Source organism: Prionailurus bengalensis, chromosome C1 (assembly GCF_016509475.1).
Source record: "Prionailurus bengalensis isolate Pbe53 chromosome C1, Fcat_Pben_1.1_paternal_pri, whole genome shotgun sequence".
Lineage (NCBI taxonomy): Eukaryota > Metazoa > Chordata > Mammalia > Carnivora > Felidae > Prionailurus > Prionailurus bengalensis.
The window spans coordinates 13,953,179-13,968,136 of record NC_057345.1 but is presented as its reverse complement, the minus strand read 5'-3'; the positions used below and the strand labels follow the sequence as shown (position 1 = coordinate 13,968,136).

The 14,958-nt window shown below is 55.1% G+C and overlaps 2 protein-coding genes across 2 annotated transcripts; one reads left to right on the top strand and one right to left on the bottom strand.

Annotated features, from left to right (window-relative positions):
* The first annotated feature begins 487 nt into the window (after positions 1-487).
* On the top strand, positions 488-9,037 carry LOC122482056 (aflatoxin B1 aldehyde reductase member 2-like). Its single transcript, XM_043578474.1, is given in 6 exon segments — positions 488-498; positions 820-1,253; positions 3,629-3,816; positions 4,014-4,118; positions 4,847-4,943; positions 5,847-9,037. Coding segments are annotated over 6 exon segments (876 nt in total). The 3' UTR covers positions 5,888-9,037.
* MRTO4 (MRT4 homolog, ribosome maturation factor) lies at positions 8,433-14,891 on the bottom strand. Its single transcript, XM_043573909.1, has 8 exons — positions 14,779-14,891; positions 12,330-12,388; positions 11,069-11,172; positions 10,293-10,374; positions 10,047-10,114; positions 9,632-9,783; positions 9,159-9,235; positions 8,433-9,048 (listed from the first exon to the last, which is right to left on the bottom strand). Exons 1-8 carry the CDS (start codon positions 14,804-14,806, stop codon positions 8,902-8,904), a joined length of 717 nt encoding a protein of 238 aa, XP_043429844.1. The 5' UTR covers positions 14,807-14,891; the 3' UTR covers positions 8,433-8,901.
* Between the last annotated feature and the right edge of the window lie 67 nt (positions 14,892-14,958).

The following is a 14,958-nucleotide window of genomic DNA, read 5'->3' as shown; positions in this document are numbered from 1 at the left end:
TTTAGGGGCACCTTGGTGGCTCAGTCGGTTAAGCATCCAACTTTAGCTCAGGTCATGATCTCGCGGTCTGTGAGTTCGAGCCCCGCGTCGGGCTCTGGGCTGATGGCTCAGAGCCTGGAGCCTGCTTCCGATTCTGTGTCTCCCTCTCTCTCTGCCCCTCCCCCACTCACACTCTGTCTCTCAAAACTAAATAAACATTAAAAAAAATTTTAAACACAGGTGTGTAGACTTTTGTGTGAACATAGGCTTTCGGGGAGTCATATGGTAAACTTCTGTTTAATTTTATAAAAACGCAATGATCTTTTTTAAAGTTTAAATAAATGTGTTTTGTATTCACCCACGTTGACCACCTCCAGCACCCCTCATGTTTTGTGTGGGTAAATTCGAAAATCGAATTCCTTCGGTCTACAGATACTTCTAACAGTGAAAATTTGCTGTGAATGCTCTGTCCCTCTGCTTGTCTGAACAGAGCCTTTATTTTGCCTTCATGTTGGAAAGGTATTTTTGCTGGGATAGATTAATCCGAGGCTGACTGTCTCTGCTTGTCACTCCACAGGGCCTCGGGCTAAAGCCTTTGGCAAGTCGGAACTGGAGGGATCACACACGCACGGCGGCGGGACAGCCCGGAGGGCCACATTCCCCCAGCCAAGGCCTCTCACATCGGGACACTTTAGCGCGACGCTGGGCCCCCGGAACAGTTCAGGGCGAGGGGAGGCCGAGGGAGGTGGGGAGACGTGGCAGCGAGGCCCCAGGAGGGCCAGCCGTTGGCCTTCGGGTTCACTGGAAACCCTCAGAACTAGCTCAACCCTCCTGACCCAGGGCCGAGACCCGCCTCAACCAAGCGCACGCGGTCCCCAAAGCCCTGCCCCCTTCGGCCTCCGAACTCCGCCCCCAACGCCGGTGGGCGTGGCCCGAGACACCTCAGAGCGGATTTCGGCTGGCGCTGACTCCCGCCGCCCCCCGACGGCAGCGCTCCACGCCCGGGGGCGCCAGAGTGGCCCGCCGCCGCCGCCGCCAAGTCCCGGCCCCTGTCGCCGCGCGGGCCGCTTCGGGGGCCCCGGCCTGACCCGCCACAGTGCTGGGCACCTTGGAAATGGGGCGCCGCATGGACGCCCTAGCCAGCGCCGCGGCCGTGCGCGCCTTCCTGGAGCGCGGCCACACGGAGCTGGACACGGCCTTCATGTACAGCGACGGCCAGTCCGAGAGCATCCTGGGCGGCCTGGGCCTCGGGCTGGGCGGCGGCGACTGCAGAGGTAACTTGTCCCTCCCGTGCACTTTGCGGCGCCCAGCCGGCCCCAGCCGTGTCCCAGCCGCGCGTCCCTCCCGGGCGCCGACCTCCCGGCAGCTCCGTGAACGTCTAGCTCCAGACAGCCGGACATTCTTTGTCCTGACCTCCTTCCTTTTCTCTTTTCCCTTCCGAGAAGATCGTCCAGGACCGTCCCTACAGGAATGTCCCACCCAGGTCCAGTCTGGGACACCTTGGTTAGCTCTTCTACAGGGCACTGAAAGGGTTGGAATCTGGCGCTGTGCAGTGCCTGCCCCCTTTCCCGTCCCCGCGGGTGCCCTGTGCCGGCCGATCTGCCAGAACCCTGCCCCTACTGTTCTGGCATTCCCTGGCACAGCCCCGGATCAGACTTTGGGACCGGTGGGAGATCTGCATCCTCCTTGCTCTGGGCCCTAGACTTTGCTCTGTGGAGCTCGGGGTGCCACGTTCAGTCGGCAGTGCCTCCCACTTCACGAGACTGGCAGTGCCTGGCAGTGCCTAGCAGCTGCGGTTACTCAGTGGGCAGAGCGGGCAGGATGGGAGAGGGGAGGTGGTAGCGTTTCTAACTGCCCTCCGTGCTAGCCTCTGAGGTCATAGAAGGGAAATTGGCATTAACCCCGTCCAGGGAACTAGGATTCCAGAGGAGGCTGGGGAAAGCCCACAAGAGGGAGCATTTCCCCAGGGGCCGTTGAAGAAAGCTCAGGAGAGGGAACATTAGACACTGAAGAACTGATAGAGTCCGCCAAGGAGTAAGAAGAGAACAGGCGTCCACACGGTGGGCAGCAGGGGTGCCAAGGGAGTGCGATTTGGCAAAGCCAAGGGTGTTGGAGCAGGCAGATGTAGCTACGTGGAGGGTTTGTGTGTGGGCGGGGGAACGTCCATTCTCGGTCTGATGCCATGTGAAAAGCTTCGGGCAGTGCTGGGCGGGTACAGGGAGGGCTCAGCGATACTGGCTGTTACTATCGGTAGTGTTATTAGGACACGCGCCGTGTCACTCAAGCTCTTCTCCCCTCTCGTAGAGTCTTGCCTGGTTTCTCCCGTGATTCACAGCATGCTGGATCTGGAACAAGAGAACATGCCTGCGTCTCGGTGCTCACGCTTTCCAGATCACCTGGTTGCCTCTCTGACCGCTCTGGTCTTATTCCTGAAGGTGTTTTCTTCTCCAAGCCCTCCTTCTCTTCCTTCTTTCCGGTCGGAGCTGGCTGGGCCAAAGTCCTCAAACCTCAGATCCAAAGTTTAATTCACTTGAAGAACAGGGAGGGGCAGAGGATGAGGAGGTGAGGGAATGAAACTTTTCCAAGTGGGCCGTCCTCTATCCCGCTGACTGCCCTCTGGTCGGCTGAGCTGACTGGCCAAGCCCCAAATGTGCAGAGAGGGCCCTCCTCCCACCCATCAGTCCGGCCACCCTGGATTCTTAATGGGGGCTCGAGAGAAAAGTATGTAATGAACCTGACTCAACGCAGATGGCACGGGGCTATTTCTCTGATGGGTTCCTGCGTTTCCTTCCCCGGGGCCCTTGCTCCAGCCTCTTGCCCCTCTTTCCTGATTTCCTGCCATGGTCCCCTTGCTGGTCTCCCTGGTTCCGGACCTGCCCGAGGCTCTTTATCCATGCTTTGTTCAGATTCATCTTTCAAAACTGCAAGACCGTCCACTTAGCTCCCCAGCTGGAAGGTGTTCAGAGGCTCCCTGTGGCCCTGTAAAGTCCAGATTCCACAGGGTGCTCTCAAGTCTCTTTGCGTCAGGTCTGCGGGCCTTCTCTTGCCTCGTGCACCCGCCTGAACCCGGTGCTGCAGATCCCTGGAACTGCAGGCATGGCTCCTCTGTTCTTTTCCTCTGGGCTTTTGCCCTTGTCCTCACCCTCTGGAATGAACTTCTCGCCCTTCCTCAACTGGCAGCTGCTGACTTCTCCTTGGAGACCAAGATTCAGATTCTAAAGGAAGCTTTCCCTGAACTCCCAGGGGGCCTCATGCCTCTATGCTCTGGGCTCCCCTAGCACCTTGTACATATCATTGCCTCACTTACTGTGTAGTAGCCCCTTAGACAGTGAGTCCTTGAGGGCAGGGACCAACTGTTGGCTCTACCAGCCCTTAGTGCCTGGTAAATAATCCATCACAGTGATGACAATGAGCACGTCCATTCAGGTTCTGATCAATCCTTGGGACCACCATGCAAGATAGTACCATGGTCACTACCAGTTGACAGTTGAGAATATTGAGGCTCAGAGAGGTTAAGTGACTTGGCCAAGGTCACAGAGCTAGTAATGGCAGAGTTGGGATACAAACCCAGATGTGTCTTAGCCATTACGCTAGACTCTCTCCAGTGTTCAGCAGACTGGTTTGAACTCTAATTTTACTCCCCCCAAAGCAAAAGTCGCCACCAAGGCCAATCCCTGGGAAGGGAAATCGCTGAAGCCTGACAGTCTCCGGACCCAGCTGGAGACATCGCTGAAGCGGCTGCAGTGCTCCAGGGTGGACCTCTTCTACCTGCATGCCCCTGACCACGACACCCCCGTGGAAGAGACGCTGCGTGCCTGCCACCAGCTACACCAGGAGGTGAGGCCAGCCTCCGAGCTCCAGGAAGTGGTCTGCCGGTCCTCTCCTTGGCCTGCCGTTACCCAGGAGAGTGGAGGCACCAGGGGAGTCCCAGAGCAGAGCTGGGGGCAGACCCCGCTGCCCGGGTCCCCACCCCTGTCTCCCCTTTCTAGAGTCCTGGGCCGTGGCGGCTTCTGACTGAGGCCTCTCCTCTGCAGGGCAAGTTTGTGGAGCTTGGCCTCTCCAACTATGCTGCCTGGGAGGTGGCCGAGATCTGTACCCTCTGCAAGAGCAACGGCTGGATCCTGCCCACCGTGTACCAGGTGAGGGCCAGGGCTGCAGGGCCCGTCCGCGGGGCTGCTGCTGATCCCGGGTTCCCCTGGCCCCTCCGACTGCCCCCTGTGCCCTCTCCCTAGCAGCCACTCCCCTGCCGACAGCCTGTAGAGGGCTGCCGGGTGCCATGGGGATGAGGGGCAGGCTCCTCAGCTTGACCCACGGGCACCTGTTGGCTCTGGCCCTGGCTCCCCTCATGGCCCGCATGTGCTCCTCGGGCCCTTCCTTCCCGCCCTGTCTCTGTGCGTCAGCCTGGACCACTCCTCCCCTTCTCCCTGGTAGATGTAAGCGCTCAGGCCCCGCTTAGATGGCCCATCTCGATGCCCCAGAGGAGCCTGAGATCTCAGACTCTACGTATCTCCTTCTCATTCATCCACCAAATGTTTGAACCCCTACTTGGTGCCAGGCACTGCTCACAGAACTTACTAGTGTACTTGAGGCTTGTCTCGATTATACCCGTTTACGCTCTACCTTGCTATTAAATCTCTCAGGGCTGAGGCCTTGTCCTTTGGGCGTGTGGATGGAAATTCAATGTCCAGCCCATAGTTGGTGTTCAGAAATGTTGGCTGAATAAATGAATTTTCCTTCCACTAAGTATACGCCCTGAGTGTTAAGGCCCTAGGAGTGATAGGGTGCAAACTGGGGGTTCTGCAAGGGAAGATTTGAGGTCTCTTCCTTTGACATGTGTACCCTCTCCATCTGGCTCTTCTATCTGCAGGACATGTACAAGGCCACCACCCAGCAGGTGGAAATGGAGCTCCTTCCCTGTCTCAGGCACTTTGGATTGAGGTTCTACGCCTACAACTCTCAGGCTGGTATGGGCTGCTGTGTGGACAGGCTCCCCCTGGGCGGGAGGGCATTCCCGGCCCCTGTGTCTGACTATTCCTGACATAGTAGATGCCCGGCCCAGGACCTGGGAGGCTGGGCTGGGTCCTCTGGCTCTCCTGGGTTCCCTGCCATCCCCCCGCCAGTCTGGAACAGCTTGTGGGAGTGGTGGGGGCCAGTGGATCTGATGGCAGTCTTCCCGCTGACCGGCAAGTACACGTAGGACGATGGTGGGAAACCACCTGTGGACTGCTTCTTTGGGGATAACTGGGCTGAGACGTACAAGAAAAGGTGAGCTGGAGGTGGGCCGTGTCAGGACAAGAGTTGGCCTGGGTCCCCCTAGTCTGAAATAGGGGGTCTCCGGGGCTGATTTCCTGTGGACCGGCACCTCCTCCTGGTGCTCAGACCGAGGCCCCTGCATTCCTGACTCTTCCCCGATCCCCGCTGCCACCATATTATGTCTCCTGGGAGGGATTAGGGCCTGGACTGGGAATGTGATCTCTGGGCCTTCTGGCGGGTCCCCAAGACTCTCCCTGGAAGGGCTCACCCGCTGCGCACAGCGGGAGGGGGGCCCATGGATGAGGACTTGGGAAACCTGGCACTCCTGCCCCACTGCTAGCGGGCCCTTCACCTCGGGCAAAGGAATCTAAGTTTTGTAATCTCTTGGCCATGAAATCATTACCAATGTCGATAGTTACAGTTGAACAAATGTTGGGATCAGCCTTCTTCCCTTCCATTTCCCACTTTCTAAAATTTGAAAAAGCCATCAATATGTACCCATGGCTCAAAGCAACCCGTTTCCAAGTTGCACTCATCAGTCGTGAGGATTTAGACAGCTCTTTACTGCGAGAGCCCTGAAATGCACACCTTATTGCTGTTCCTCCATTTACCAGATCTAGACGCCATCCATGGATTGCTGGAAAGCTCCTACTGAATCTTTCTACATTAAGGAAGTGAGCCTCCAAGGTTAATTTCTGTGTGTAGTTTACTTGCCTCCCCCACCCCAGCGTCGCTGGGACCAGAACAAGAAGCTGAGTTTTGTGCAGGGGGCTCCAATGTTAGTATTGTTCAAAGGGCCAAGGACTTTTTTTTTTCTTTTCATTTTTTTTTTTCCATTTTTATTTTTGAGAAACAGAGTGAGACAAAGCGTGAGCGGGGGAGGGGCAGAGAGAGAAGGAGACACAGAATCCGAAGCGGGCTCCAGGCTCTGAGCAAGCGGTCAGCACAGAGCCTGATGTGGGGCTCGAACCCACGAACTGTGAGATCATGACATGAGCCGAAGCCGGATGCTCAACCGACTGAGCCCCCAAGGCACCCCGGGCCAAGGACTTTTAAAGTGTCTGATACGTGAGATCACTCTGTGTGCACTGCTGTGATGCCAATCCTCATCCAGCATCCCCCTCTCCTCACTGCATTTTCTGACCTTTCAGGCCAGGTTGTCACTTTAGGAGCCATTGCCCCACGCAGTGAAGCAGCCAGGGCCTGGGCTTCACCCTGCGGAATCAAGGCCTGATAGTTTTGACGTCGTCTGCTCTTTAGTTTACAAAGCATGACGGGGTCCATTATCTCCTTTACATTCTGCATTTGCTGTAAGGGGCTGGCACGGAGCATCCCCTCTCCTCACTGAGCAGGGAAAAGTGGAGGCAGGTGGCTTCAGCCAAGCTCAGAGGTGGGACTTGTGGGGCTGGTGGCAGGCGGCACCCTGGTGACCTGGGTCCTGATTTGGGGGGTTGTGTTGTTCACACCTAGTGAAGTGAGCATGTTAAATGCAAGCATTCTTGCCCACCGTGTGCTCTCTACCCCCACCACCAGACTACAAGATGCCCCACTGAGGGACCGGAAGGCCACATGCATGCTAAGAGGTTGGCTTCTCAGCGCCTCAGGGACCGGCGTGGGGATACCTGCCCTGGAGTAACCTCCTGGCACTGACCGCTGTGCCACCCTCCCCACCTGCCCAGCTTCTGGAAGGAACACCACTTCAAGACCATTGCCCTGATGGAGAAGGCCGTGCAGGCTGCACACTGCGGCAGCGCCCCAGCTCCAGGTAACCTGCTGTCCCGGACGTGTTTTTCCCCTTTCTTGTTTGGTGGGCTGAGGGGGACAACGGAAGGGAGAGGGCTACACAATTATTTGATGGTTTCTGAGATTATTCCTTTTCTTCCAGTATTTCTTCATGCTAATCCGGTTTCCTTAATGCCACATTATGCGCTCCACTGGCCCTAGAAGTGTGATTATCCCAATTTTACGTGTGGGGAAACATTTCAGAGGCTGTTAAGGTCCCGCAGCTACATGAGCACAGATTGGACTCTGAAACGGACACCTTTTAGCCATTAGCGTTTGTTCTGTCCCAGGGGGCACACTCCGCAGAGTCTGACTCTGTGCCTGGCAGGGTTCCCTTCTCTGCTGTCCTGTGTGTCCCTAACACCTTCCTCTGGCTCGAGCCATGGCCTACTGAGGGCTGCCCTTTCTTGAGTGGATAAGTGCCAGGCCTGAAGTAAATCCTTCACAAAATTTTAATTCCCACAGCCACCCTGCATAGTATAGGAAGTCTGAAGCTCGGGGAGGTCAAGTGACTAACCCAGGTTTACCCAGCTGCCGACCAGCGCAGGGGAGTGGCTCTGAACTCACGTCTGCCTGCAGAGGAGTCTGCAGAGGCAAGGCTTTCAAGACATAAATTGTTTCTGGAATAATGTAGGATGTAGGCAGACATCCGATGCCAGGTCTCGGCAGGGGCGGGGCAGGGCTGGTTGCTATGGTGCAGTAACGGTTGCCATGTGGCTGTCTCCCCTTGCAAGGTGCTCATGGGGGGGGGGTGCAGTCATCCTGGGCATGTCCAGCCTGGAGCAGCTGGCACAGAACCTGGCGACTGAGGAAGGGCCCCTATAGCCCCGTCATGCAGCCTGGCACCTGGCTGTCACCAGCGTCCCGATGACTTCTGCTAGGGCCAGTGCTGGCTTGAGGTGGCAGAGGGCCTTGTCTTTCACACTTTCGCCCTGGGCCTTAAACGGCTTTAGTGAGCCTGTTTTCTCTCTCCAGTCCCAGTTCACAAGCTGTTTATCTCCTCTATTCCCACAGTGCCCCCAGCTGCCTTCACGTGAAAGGGCTGGGGCTGTGGTCCACTCGGCCACTTCCTGCTTGGACAAAGCAGGTGCTAGACCTGGCTGCCCAGCCCGGGAGCGAACCTGGTGAATCTGTTTCCTCTGCTGCCTGCAGCCTGGTTCCTGTCCTTCCCGAGGGCTTGGGGGGAGAGGGCAGGAGCACGGATTAGGCTTCCCAGCCTCCTGTCCCGAATCCAGCCTGATCTCTCGACACTGCGCCTGGAGATGGCACTCATGCTGCTATACACAAAAGAGAAAGAGGGCCACACATCCCGAAGATTTCCTGTCACTCAGAGATCCTTCGCGGGATACTTGCCACCAAGAACAATTTAGGTAAAAACCTACCGCTGGAGTCACTACCAAGAATAAGAGGTGCCGGTATGCTGTTGAGCAGTTTTAATATCTGCTCTGGGTTTCAGCAGTGGCTTTACTCTCGTCTTAGTGAAAGTTTCCCTCCTTCTCTGTAAGACTCCCGGCCCTGGTTTGGGAGGAGGGGAAGAAAGCGGAAGGAAGGGCGGCCAGGGCTCCCGTATTCCTTGGCAAACCCCGTGTCCAGTAGGGGGACACAGAGGCCAGAGGAGCGAATTGCCAGTGCAGGTGGCGGCTCTCCCACCCCAGCCGTCACGCAGGAGCCAGCGCGGGAAGCTGGCTCGCGGTAAAGGAAAGGCATCCTAGGAATCCAAACCAAAGCCCAAGCCAAGGTCTTTTTTCTAGGAAAATTCCTCTTTGTTGTCCACAGGGAGTCATCCTGCAGATAGTTTTACACCTTATAGAAAAGCAGTCCATCCGTCTTCCCCTGCTGCTCCCCCAGCGGGGCGGCAGTCCCATGTGTCCTGGCCCCAAGCGCCTGTCAGTCGTCTTCACCCTCTGATTCTTCTGCTGACTCGGGCGCACTCTCAGGCAAGTCCTCTCCCATCGGCTGGAAGCTTCCAGACTGTGCGTCCCACATGTATTTGATGGTGACCTTGAATTCAGCCATCTCATACCCAAAAAGCTTCTGCAAGAGATGTGTAAAGGGAACCAACGGTCAGGAGGAGCATGTGTGGCACCAAGTGGCCATGGTCCCTTGTGCTACAGGCCACAGGATGCAGAAGGGGTCAGACTCACCAGCACGCGGGCCTGCTCTGGGGTCAGCACGTCGCCCTCCTTGCACACCTCGTAGTCAGACAGCAGGGTCACCACACCTACAGAGAAGGGGACCCCACACAGTGACTTCTGCACAGAGGCCTGCGCACAGCTCTCTGCCCGCCGCCCAGAGCCGGGAGGGGGCTGGCTGGCACCCCTGACCCCACTCCACCTTGCCCAACCCCAGCACACTCGTGCTAAACCAGCAAGCGTTCAGGAGGGTCTGTGGGGGGATGAAGCCTCCCTTGTGTCCTTTAGCTGAATTCTGGCTGCAAGTTACTGTCACTGTCGTCCCGACCAAGAGGTGGTCACTCAGTCCCACTTTCACAGGAGAAAATGGAGGCCAGCAGAAATAACCTGCTCAGCCATAGAGCCAGACGGGGTCTGTTGAGCTCACAAGCTTGCATTCCTGGCAGCTAAGTTGTGACGTTTCCGCTACAGGGACTAACCCGTACCTCTCTTGAGGGCAGTGGGCAGGCCCAGCTGCCTCAGCTGTGGCTCCATGGAGTGGGGGAACTGCTCCAGGGGGCCCGGGTCCAGGGTCACGGTGAAAGTTGCTTTGTTTCCAGCTCGAGCGAAGTCCATTTCTGTGTATTTTGTGAACCACCTTTGGGAAAAGATCAGTGGTAGGAGGGGAGGCTCCTGACTGGCCCCCCAGCCCCGCATGAAGTCAGGCCCCCTGGCCTCTTCTCCCCCAACCCCCACCTCCCTGTCCATCTCTGCTGCTGACCAGCAGTCAGCCTGGAGCACGATGCTGCAGAGAAGGAAGACCCAGGAGCAGTGTTCCAGGAACCAGTTTTGACTCAACGCCTCCATACTGTACAGAGTACCAGGATTATTCCTTCCCTGCTGCTCCTCAGTAACACTTACTCATTCACTTCCTCCTTGGTGCGGTTGGTGAAAAGGAGACCGACCTCACCCCTCAACTTCTTGCTGACCTACAGAACAAAAGAGGGTCAGCCCAGTCTCGTTAGACATCTGGCAAAATCTGGAGATGTTTTTGGTTGTCAGGAGCTGGTGGGGCAGGGGTGCTATTCTGAGTCCGGGGTTTAAAGGAGAACCGAGCAGTAAGTCAGGCCTTGCTCTCACTGATCCCGCCACTGGCCAGAAATTCACCTGATGCAGGTTGTCCTTGTACTCGTCAGCTGGGCTCCGACCCAAGGCCACCATCATCACTTTGTTTTTGCCAAAGAACATCCTACACAGAAAAAGAGAGGTCTGTGAAGGAAGCGCCCTGCCCACCCTCCCCCCGTTAGGTGCAAACCAGCTCTGGTTCCGGGGAGCCCGAGCGCAGGCCCAGACTGTTCCGCAGCAGGAGGTGTGGCCAGAGGCTCCTACTTCTTCCACACAGCCCTGCCTGCTCTGTCCACAGCCAAGGACCCCTCTCGTGATTTTCCTGCCTGAAGGCCTCAACGTTCACAGTATGCTGACTACCAGCTCGTGGGTGTTACGTGACCCACTAAGCGCCCCAATCTGGTAACGTGGAAGAGGCACAGTCACCGGTCTGAGCCACACCAGGACTCACTCGTACCGTCAGAGACTCACCCAAGGGGCAGGTACCCGCCACATGGCTCTCTAGTCACTGTGTCATTTCAGAGGACACATCAACATTTTAAAGCTGATGGGACGTTCCCAAAAGGACCAGCCTCCAGGGATAAGGATGCCCCTTCTCCTGAGGGATCATTACTCAGGCATTCCCTGAGCAACTACCAAATCCTGCCCCTGAGAAGCTCAACACAAGGCCATTTTTAACAGCTAAAAAGTGCCTCTGGGGGGTGTGGCACTTTCTCCTTAATAAGGTGGTATCCGCAGGGTCAATAACCGCCCCTTGCTCTGAGAGCACCCTGGCTGCTTCTCTACTCAGAAAGGCCCTCTTCCCGCCACCTGCTCACCGGCTGTGCTTCCAGGCGTTCCGGATGTCCTTCAGCTTGCTGTTCCTCATGTTGGCCACGGAGAAGATGAAAAGGTACTTGTATGTGTCCACACATTTCCGAAGCTGCGGGACAATTCATGGGGTTCTGGAGTTCAAGGGGCAGCACGGGTTGGGCTTCAGATGGGAAAAAATCTGCTCTAGGTCCCTAACAACCGTGGAAGTTTAGAGCTGGAGGCTCTAATCTCGTCATTTCCTCCTTACTTCCATTACTGAAGTCATGATCACGGACTACAGGGGCTCCCCTGAGGCAAAGCAGGTGTGATCTCAAAGCGCAGGGGAAGCTGGGCCATGGGTCAACATCCCATGGTCTTCCCAGGTTATCTGTGGCCATGAGTGGAATGGATCGCTTTGCTTTGCCCGTTAACTGACAACCCGGAAACGCTCAGCCATACTTGGAAGGCTCCTGTGAAATGGAAATCTGTAACACCTTATTATTTACTAAGAAGAAGCGGCTCATTGGCCCTGCTCTGCCCACAGTGCTGGCTGCAGCCATGACATGGTCTCATGGAAAAGGAATCACTGTGCTGGAGGACAATCTACTGTCATCCAGCTTGCAGCCTTGGAGCAATGTAGACAGGGGGCTGGCTGGTACACTTACATCTAGTAAACCCAGAGCTTTTTTTTTTTTTTTTTGAGAGAGAGAGAGCGAGGCAGGTAGGGCTCACCCAAAGCCTTGAGCTCACCTGACCTGATGTGGGGCTCAAACTCACTAACTGTGATCATGAGCTGAGCCAAAGTCAGATTCTTAACGACTGAGCCACCCAGGTGCACCCCCACCTTTCAAAAGTAAGTTCTATGCCCGTCATGAGACCTGAACTCATGACCCTGAGATCAAGAGTCATATGCTCTACAGACTGAGCCAGCCAGGTGCCCTGTGATTGTACAGCTTTTTGACACTGGGCAGGCTACCAAATCTAAGTTTCTGTTACCTAGATGCATAACAGTGATCATTATTCATAGACACGTATGAATGAAGTGGAACACACGTGGAGTACTTAGTGGGGTGCCATGCACAGAGTAAGAGCTCTGTGAAAACCAGAAATCGTTACTACGGGGGTTTTTATTGGGTGCTGTTGCTGGAGGAAAAAGGGCTGAACCAGCACCTTGTGGTGGTTGTTTGTGTGTGTGTGTGTGTGTTTTAAAAAACAGTATTTCCCTGACAACCCTATAGCCACCTTTATAAACCAAAATCTGAACCGATAAAAAGAATGAGCTCTTACCTCTTCTATCAGGTTCTGTTTCAGTTCTAAGCCTTTCTTGGCAGTTTTGGTTAAGGAAACTAATACAAAGAAGAAAAAGATAGATGATGAGACACATATCCAGAAGCCTTGCAGGCTCATTTCCTTCTCCCCTTTGGTAGCTCAGCTGGACCAAGCCAGCCTGAGGAAAGGCACCAGGGCTTTGTATTCCCAGGGTCCCCAGAATGCCAACTCTCTAGTGTTCCTGAGCCTGGAGATCCCTTGATATACTTCCTGTTACTTAGACAAACCAGGTGTTCCCTCGCTCCTATTAGGCTAACCTAAAAAGCTGCACTGAGGTGTGGGGGCAGGGCTTGTTCCTGTTCTTGGACGGCTTTCAGAGGGATACCTAGCTTGCCAGGGGCCTTCCTGATCCCCTCCCTCCGCTCCCCATGGTGTGTAGAGAAAATCTTAGGTGGCTTAAGCTGTGGAATGATGAATCTGGGGACTCTACCTTCTCTGCTACAACCTGTTCTGCAGTTTGGATGCAGCAATGTCTCTTTGGGGAGGGCAAGCACCTCTACCAAGAGCTGGGGCCCAATTTCCTCATATGCAGAGGGTTTGGCATTTGCCATCTCACCAGGGTTCCCTCTACCGAACCCAGTCATTCCACAAACACTTAACAAAGCATCAAATGCAAGGCCATGAGTGTCCCCAGTAAGGGGCTATTTCTTATTCAGTCTGCCTGGCACCCACAAGGCGTATACCTGGAAAGGTAATCAATCATGCCAGTCAGGGTAAGGGCAGCACAGGAAGGCAAACAGAACGCCACTGTCCATTTCCCACCAGGTTCACTGCTACAACAGTGGACCAAGCCAGCGTGACCCTCTCTTGGATTGCTGCTGGTCTCATTCCTTCCAGCCTTGCCCTCTAGCTTCACTTTCCCCAGTCTATTCTCAACAAGGAAATTAGGGTGATCTTTTAAAAGTTAAACCCTGTCATCCCTCTGCTCAAGCTCCCAGGTGGCTATCCATTTCACCTGGGTGTGAAAGCCAATTACTTGCAAAGGCTTGTAAAGCCCTGCCTTCTTTGCCCACCTCCCTCCCCTTCTTTGCTTACTCTGCTCCAGCCACACAGCCCCTCTGCACTTTATCTTCCCTCTCCTTGGAATACCATTCTCCCGGGTAACTCCGTGGATTGCTCACTTCCTTTCTTTAGGTTTCTGCTCACTTGTCAGCTCATCAGAGACCTCTCTCTGGCTGCATTATATGAAATATCACTTCTTTATCTTTAGTCCACAAGACTCATTAGAATCTGACCGTATAGGATTTTTGGTGTTTTGGGGGATAACATTTCCAGTGACTAAATGTTAAACTCATTGAGGCCTCTCGGCCTTCTTGTTGTAACTGCTGTATCCTCCAATGCCTAGAGTACTGTAAGGGTTAAATTGTAGTGTAGGACTAACTGTCGCTTGAGAGATAACAGCTTTGTGTTGACACCCTAGCTTGAAAACTAACAGCTTTGTTCTGACACTGAAGGTCAAGAGATAACAGCCTTGCTTTACTCTTGTAAATTATGCTTCATACTCTTGTAAATAAGGCTTCACCAACTAAGGAAACAAAAGTTCAAAGAAAAGAGCATCAGAGGCAAGGTCAAGGAGATCCACTGGTTGCAACTTAGCGGCAGAAAGTCTAAAATAATCACCTCATCCGGCAACTGTTTCTAACTCATCTGGGAACTGTTTCTAACTCGTCTGGGAACCGTTTCTCTGTTCTGTTCCCAGGTGATGACAAAACGATGTGATTGGCTATAAAAACTCTGTACCCTGGCTGTTCGAGGCCGCACTCTGATCAAGAGTGTTGGTCCCCATCGATCGGCCTTGCCTCTCATTGCAATAAACTTTGTTGTGACTGTCACTGGTGCCCGTAGCATTCTGTTTCAGGAGTCGTGTGGATGCAATAGTACTAGCCTCCCAAGTATATTTGTTCAGTGTGCTATAGTGTCTGTATGGGAGAGACGCTACCACAATAAAAGAGTCAGAAATGGCCTTTTAAGACGTACCTTATGAAATGTCAGCTGAGACAGACCCAGGCACACGAAGACCGAAGCATAAGCATGCCAGGCAGAGGCAACGGCAAGTGAAAAGGCCAGATTTGGGATTAAACCCGTCTTAAAAGAAAAGCGGCCAGGGTGGCGGGCGCGCGAAGAGCTAAGGAAGATGGGCTAGGGTGGAAAAGGTGGGCCAAGGCGAGATCGGGTGCTCAGAAGCTGTTTGGAAAGGCACTCAAGGCTCGGCAAGACAGTCTCCGTTCCCCTGACCCGAGCAGACTCCGGACCCCAGTCGCGAAGCCCTCTCGCAGCTCCCAGCTAGTCCGCGGAGCTCCTCATGGAGGCCCCGGCGTCCCACTCGGAGCTCCTCGCGGAGGCCCTGGCGTCCCACTCACGTCCCCACCGCAGCTGGCAGCCAGCCGGCGGCGCACCCCTCACTCACCTTTCTTGTCGCGCTTGGATTTGGGCATCGCGCTGCACGCACATGTGTCGGAAGGCGGTGCTGCCTGTTAGGACCCGGGTGGCGCGGGGGCCTCTGGGACGGCCCTCCGGGGCTGCCCTCGCGCGTGCCTGACCCAATCTGCGCCACAGCCCGCCTCTTTCCACCCAGACTTCTCTAGGG